Source organism: Wolffia australiana, chromosome 1 (genome assembly GCF_029677425.1).
Source record: "Wolffia australiana isolate 7733 chromosome 1, ASM2967742v1".
Classification (NCBI taxonomy): Eukaryota; Viridiplantae; Streptophyta; class Magnoliopsida; order Alismatales; family Araceae; genus Wolffia; species Wolffia australiana.
Window position 1 is genome coordinate 28172922 of NC_135835.1, and position 6727 is coordinate 28179648.

Here is a 6727-nt window from a genome sequence, read left to right on the forward strand (position 1 = left end):
GAGTCAGAAAGAGTAATATAGAGAGAGAAATATAGAAAAATGAGCAGTATGTCTGAGCTTAGAAGAATGAACTCAAATATTCCCAGGGTAAGATCACAATCACCCATTTTATTCGTTCTCAAAAAAAAACCATCACCCATTTTATGTGTTCATTCGACGAGGGCAGCAACCCAGACTTCATCGCTGAATGGCAGCAACTTGGATCCCTCTGGCAACAGCGATCTCGTCTTTTCGGGCACGACAGTGATCCTGCTTCCCGCCGGCATTGGCATTTTCTCCCCTTCAATATTCAACGTCGGTTTACGGTTAAAATGATTGGCCTTGATCCCCTCGAAGAGTGGTTCGTTGACTTTGCCTGTGGCAGTATCACTCAAACTGGAAGTCTTGTTCTGCTTCCCTGGAACAGAACAATTTGAAATCATTAGTCAAAACATTGAGGGATTTTCATGGATATTTTCTCTCCCTAACTGTTCAATGGATATTCATAGATCTTGATGCATCATTTCCGTTCCCCTCGAAATTCATATCTAGGGGAATCATATTTGTTCAATGCTTTCTTCCCCTCTTGCTTTTCATCAACAATCTTCTCTCTTGAGATTCATCCATGAATCTTCATTCTCTCTTATGCATTCTTTAATCCTCACTCTCTCCCTTGCCATTTCATTCTTGGATGAATAGCAAGAGAGAAGTTTCATTCTGAATCACCAGACTGATAGAATATCCGTTAATGAATACCAAGAGAGAGATAGAATATCCCTGGAGAACAAGAACGGATCCTCTTGATTTCTCTCTCTTGTGATTCATTCGTGGATTCTATCTCTTTGTTTTCATTCATGAATCCTCTATCTCTATGCCAAGCAATTTATGAATCTACACCATCCTTTTCACTTCCTGTTCATCCATGGATCCTTTGTTACTCTGTTTCTCTTATTCATCCATGGGATCTTTTCTACACCTACATGGATCTCTCTCTCCCTAACAATTAATGATTAGATCTTCTCTCCCTCTATTCTCATATGGATCATCTCAATTCTTCTCCTGCTGTTCATCCATGGATCTTTTCTTTTGTTCTCTGGGCCCACCCATGACTGAATCTTTGCACTCCTTTTACCCACTTCAATAAATCCAGTCAAAATCAAGCTAAACCATACACTTGCAGTAGAGCTAAATCATAGCTACACTTTTGGTATTCTACCATCTATTATTTGTTTATGCTATGAAGTGCGACAGTGCGGGAACGAAAGAAATAAAATAAACTTCTTCAAAAAGAAAACATAAGGCACGAGTTTACGAGCGCTTTCGCTCCGTCGGATAACATTACCTTCTTGGTTGACGCACCACTACAAGGACCCAGATGAAGAATAATAACTTGGTGATAATTAAAAAAAGATGGTTTTCTTACGTTCATTAAGCTTCGTCCATGCAACCTTTGCTGCACTATTCTCTGCCTGCTTCTTCGTGTTCATTATATCCCCTTCAAAACGCTCGCCATCGATTTCAACAATCGATAAGAAAGTTCTTGAATGCGGCAGACCGCCTGCATTAGTTTCATATTTGGGCCCTGGATGCCCCAGCGCCAGCATGCTCAGGAGATTCTTGTAGTTCTTTAGATCTATCTGAAAAATTTCCAAAAAAATGATTAGGGAACAATAAAAATTTTTTAATCTGACTTTTTGTGTCATTTACATTAATTTTTTTCTCTTTGATCATCACGTTTGACATATGCTTGTCTGGTTTCGCCATGTTTAAGAAAAAAAACTGGTTGTTATTTTATTTCGCTATTTCTTTGGTATTTGAAAAATAAGCAGAATCAATGAAATTTAATGCAAGAGCATAGCAGAGAAGGGACACGATAAAGTCCTCCATTCCTATTTAACCGTATTATCAAAATAGATGAAAAGAAAAAGGCAATGAGGCAATCAAAGATTAATTTTATACATCTTTGTACTAAACTTAAGAACTTCATTGTTCATTTTGTTAGTCTTGAAGAAAGATTAATCCAAAGAATTATAAAAAAAGATCTTGATCTTGTTAGTTTGAAGAAATATTGTTTATGAAATTTTATTTAGACAAAAAACTCTTAAAAATAGCAAAGAAAAAAATAACAGTAATTTTATTATATATATAGCATCTTTCATTAGAAATTTACTTATTAATCAACTGTATTTAGAAAAGGATTCCACTAAAAGATAAAGAAAGAAACCGATGGGTCGTCTATAATTGGAGATCAACTTTTTAATCAACTGTGTTTAGAAATGGATTCCACTTACAAATAAACAAAGAAGGAAACCAATGGGTCATCTTTTAATAGAAATAAACTTTTAAACAATTTTATTGAGAAAACGAATCCACATACAAATAAAGAAAGAAAGAAACCGATGGATCGTCTTTTATTAGATGTTAAAATTTTAATCACCCGTATTTAGAAAAGGATTCCACTTAATAATATAAGGAAAGAAATGGATGGGTCATCTTTTATTAGAAGTAAACTTTTTAATCAATTTTATTTAGGAAAAGAACCAACTTAAAAGCAAAGAAATAAAGAAACCGATGGATCATCTGGCATTAGAATGTAACTTTTTAATCAACCGTTCTTCGAAAACGATTCCACTTCACAATAAAGAAAAAGAGAAACCGATGGATCATCTTTTTTTTATAAATTAACTAATATAAACATGTTTATTAAGAAAATGAATCCACTAAAAAGTAAAGAAAGAACGAGACAGATGTGTCATCTTTCATTAGAAATTTTAAAATTAATTAATTACATATATTTTGAAGAAATTAATTAATTTTATATAGAAAAGGAATTCAATTAAAAATAAAGAAAGAAACGGATCGATCACCTTTTATTAGAAATTAGTTTTTTGATCAACAACATTTAGAAAAGGATTCCACTTAAAATAAAGAAAGAGAGAAACAGGCGGGTCATCTTTTAATAGAAATTTAATTTTTAATCAACTCTATTTAGAAAAGATTCTTTTTTTAAACAAAACTTTTTAATCAACTCTATTTAGAAAAGATTCTTTTTAAAAAAAACTTTTTGACCAACTCCATTTAGAAAAGGAATCCACTTAAAATAAAGAAAGAAAGAAACCGATGGGTCATTGAATAAAGACAAGGAGGAGAAAGAAGAACACTACCCCTATGTTTTCATCTGAAGTAAAGGATTTCAAAGCCACCCTTGCAACTTCCTCCTCGGCGTCGGCCGCCACGTCACAGAGATGTGGAGTTTCAAACGACTGACTGCCAAGGGTAACTGATGCATGAAATCGACGTGAATGACCCATGGTCACACTCTCTTTGTCATACACTGGAATCCCCAAATTGTTCTTCTCAGCATAATTCCTTAGCAACGTTTTGTAAGAGTCTGAGTCTTCCATTTTAACGAAAGAAAAATGAATTAAAAAATTAGTCGACTGCATAGTCTCTTCGATCCTAATTTATATTGAAAGAAAACCCAACAGGGTAACTTGCGATAGACTTAGGTAGTATGAATTTAAGTTGTCCCCCTACATTCTCTTTCAAATGATATTTACAATAAGGCATGGACTTTGTGACGAGAATTTGCCAAAGAAAAGAATTAGTCACCTGAATAGTCAACATGTATGGTCTACGCACTTTGATCCTCGAGAAAATTTCAATAAAAGAAAATACAGATGAAACTTAAGGTTATAAGAATTCAAGTTTGAACTCCTAGTACTGCGTATTCATTTTCAAATGTTCTTTAGAATAAACAAACTCATAAAGGAAAGGAAGGATTCTTTCAAAAAAACTCAAAGCAAAAGAAAGAAATTAGTGAATTATATTGGTAAAATAAACTTAGTTGTGTGAGTAGTCAAGATGTAGGTTCTAAACACGTTGATCCTTGTTGGGAAATTTTCGATCATCTGAAACATAGATAAGCTTATGTAATAAGAATTCAAGTTTGGACTCCGAGTTGTCCCATATATCTTCTTTAAATGATCTTTAGAATAAAGAAACTCATACAAAACGAAGTGATGGAAATAGTGATTTGTAATTGTAAAAGAAAATAAATTGAAGTTTGTTAAGCAGCATAAATCGTAAATTTGTGTCGTTTAGAGCATGTTGAACATGTTAAATGTTTGTGGATATAACCCTGCATGACAAGTATTCAAGTATGGACATAAAGGTGGTGAATATATGATTCAAAAGACGTTTCAAATAATAATATTTTATAAATAGTAGGTGATAAAAAAGTAATCGAATAAAGAAAAAGTAAGAATAACGGTACCATCTGTAGGAGTGCTTAAAGAGGGTGCAGCTGGTCCAACATCTTTTGGCTTAGTGATGTTTGTGATGAGTTCTTCCTTTGCTTCTGAAATCCCACATAAAACCAAGTAAGATGTAGACACTATTAACCAGCGTTTTTTAATCAATTGTTGTAAAACACCTCGAGCTAACAGTGGGGTTCAGCGTCAAAAATGATGACGAAAAGTGGACATTGATAAAACATCATCCGTCGAATGAAGACAAATTGTCATTGTTATTATAGCCAAAGGTGAACAAAGATTACGTTGATGATGGCAATGACAACAATGATGAGGAATCATCATCGTTATCCAGTTTCCAAGTGCTATCATCCTCATCCATCCATGGATAAGTAGATGATGGCAATGGTGATTCTTCATTATTGTCATAAACTATCCAAGTCTAAACATAATCGATGATGATAAGTGGATTACAACAACGAAAATGACCAATTGTCATCATAAATGTAATCCAGTTTCCTAGAGCCGTTATTGTCTTCGTCATTCTCATCAATCAGTCGTGGTAAATTGTCATTGTTGTTGTCAATCGTACTACCCCAAACATGGAAGAAGATGATGATGATTTTGTTTGAAGAAAATGTTGATGATTGCAATCTGAAAATTTGGTGTTGACAATGACAATGACGATGATGGTGACAATGAAGAATCACTAAGAATTATCATCCATAGTGTCATCCATCAATTGATGACAAGTCGTCATTGTCATCATCCTTTGTCCATGACTAAATATGGATGGTGAAGATGATGAAGATTATAAAGTTGTCATCATCCACAAACACTGCAGCCTAATGGACCGAAATACTGTAAGTGTTCGAAAATATTTCACTTCATAGAATCAAGCACTTTAGATGGTTGATGCTCCAATCAAACAGTTGAATTGACATTTTATAAGCCTATCATGGTCCAGAGTTTGACGCAGATATCAAGGAGAAGTGATGCACAAAAATAGACGGAACAAAAATGCGTGAGAATTGAAGAAAGACAATGCTTCAAAAGTAGAACAGTATTGTCTGTTTTTGTACGTGTTCACATATTTGATAATTATACAGAATCAAGCATCTTAGATGGATTGTGACCCAATCAGACAGATGAATGACATAGTACGATCATCATGGTCCAAAATTTGAGGCGGATACCAAAGAGAACTGCAGAACCAAAAACTGATGGAAAAATAATCTAAGATAGTCGAAGAAGGACAATATCGAAATAGCCGAACTAAGAAAATTTTAAATAATTTAGTATAGTGTTCACATAATTGATCATTATGCATAATCAGCATCTAAGATAGTTGATGCTCCAATCAAACAGATGAAATGAGCTCTAACATGCTTATCATGGACCAAAATTCGAGACAGGTATCAAAGGGAATCGTGCTTGTAGTACAAAAGCTGTTCCGTAGACTAATTTCGCATCAAAATCACCCCACGCGAATAACGAAAAAAGAAATAAAACAAGCAAATAAAGCTCCAAGAGCTGAAACCCATGCATGAAAAACTTTGTAAATCCAAATGAATCCAAAAGCGATCATTAAAACACAATCAATCATCATAGATGATTGATGATCCAATCAAACAGATGAAATGCCATGCGATGATCATAACGGTCCAAAATCCGAGGCAGAAACCTACTAGAAACGACGAGATGGAACAACAATCCATGAGAGTTAAAGAAGAAAAATGTTTCAACAAGGGTATGCAAATATGAAGATCAACCTGCAAAGCTGGGCATGGAATTGGAGGAAGTGAAGAAATCAAGGGCGATGCGCGCGGCTTCATTCTGGGCCTCCTTGAGCGTTCCAAAGAGCGGTTCTTCCGGCCCAGTGAAGGTAGTACCGTTCACTGTGACTGAAGCTCGAAAGAGAAGAGAATGGCCAGGGCCAAAGCTACCCGTTTTCTCGTATTCGGGCATTGCCCATCTTCTCTTCTGGCACAACTCGTTCAACTTCGACTTGAACATTCTTCCGATCAAAAGAGAACAAAGAATTTTCCAATTTTGTTGGAGGGTGCCTCAAGAAGTCGAGGAGTAAAAGACTAAGTCACTGTTTAGATCAAAAGTCTAATTTAAAGAGACCTGAGAAAGTTTAAATTGGTATCATTTACTCATTATATCAACTAATCATTTGATACCCATTGCTCACAAAAACATTAACTTGCTTTCCTATCAGTTGGGAAGATCTGTCACAGTTTATATGGAATGTCTGGTAAAAGGTGGGCTGAAGAGTGAAGGTCAGGTCATCAGTTAGATCAAAAGTCTAAGGTGATTAAAAAATGGTCTCATTTACTCATTACATGTACTAATTATTTGATACCCATTGCTCACAAGAACATATTTTGTCCTATCAGTAGGGAAGATCTATCACAAGTTATATGGACTTTGTGGTCTAAGGTAGGCTGAAGAGTGAAGATCAGGTAATTAGTTAGATCAAATCTGTACTA

General features: G+C 34.9%; 1 protein-coding gene across 2 annotated transcripts; it reads right to left on the minus strand.

Moving 5' to 3' along the window:
* Positions 1-32: 32 nt before the first annotated feature.
* LOC144713550 (double-stranded RNA-binding protein 1-like) lies at positions 33-6307 on the minus strand. 2 transcript variants are annotated; one of them, XM_078588152.1, is made up of 5 exons: positions 6005-6307; positions 4256-4339; positions 3144-3370; positions 1403-1616; positions 33-397 (listed from the first exon to the last, which is right to left on the minus strand). In XM_078588152.1, exons 1-5 carry the CDS (start codon positions 6246-6248, stop codon positions 150-152), a joined length of 1017 nt encoding a protein of 338 aa, XP_078444278.1. In that variant the 5' UTR covers positions 6249-6307; the 3' UTR covers positions 33-149. The 2 variants fall into 2 exon arrangements, with proteins under 2 accessions (XP_078444278.1, XP_078444274.1); XM_078588148.1 differs by having other exon boundaries at positions 3144-3376.
* Positions 6308-6727: the final 420 nt, after the last annotated feature.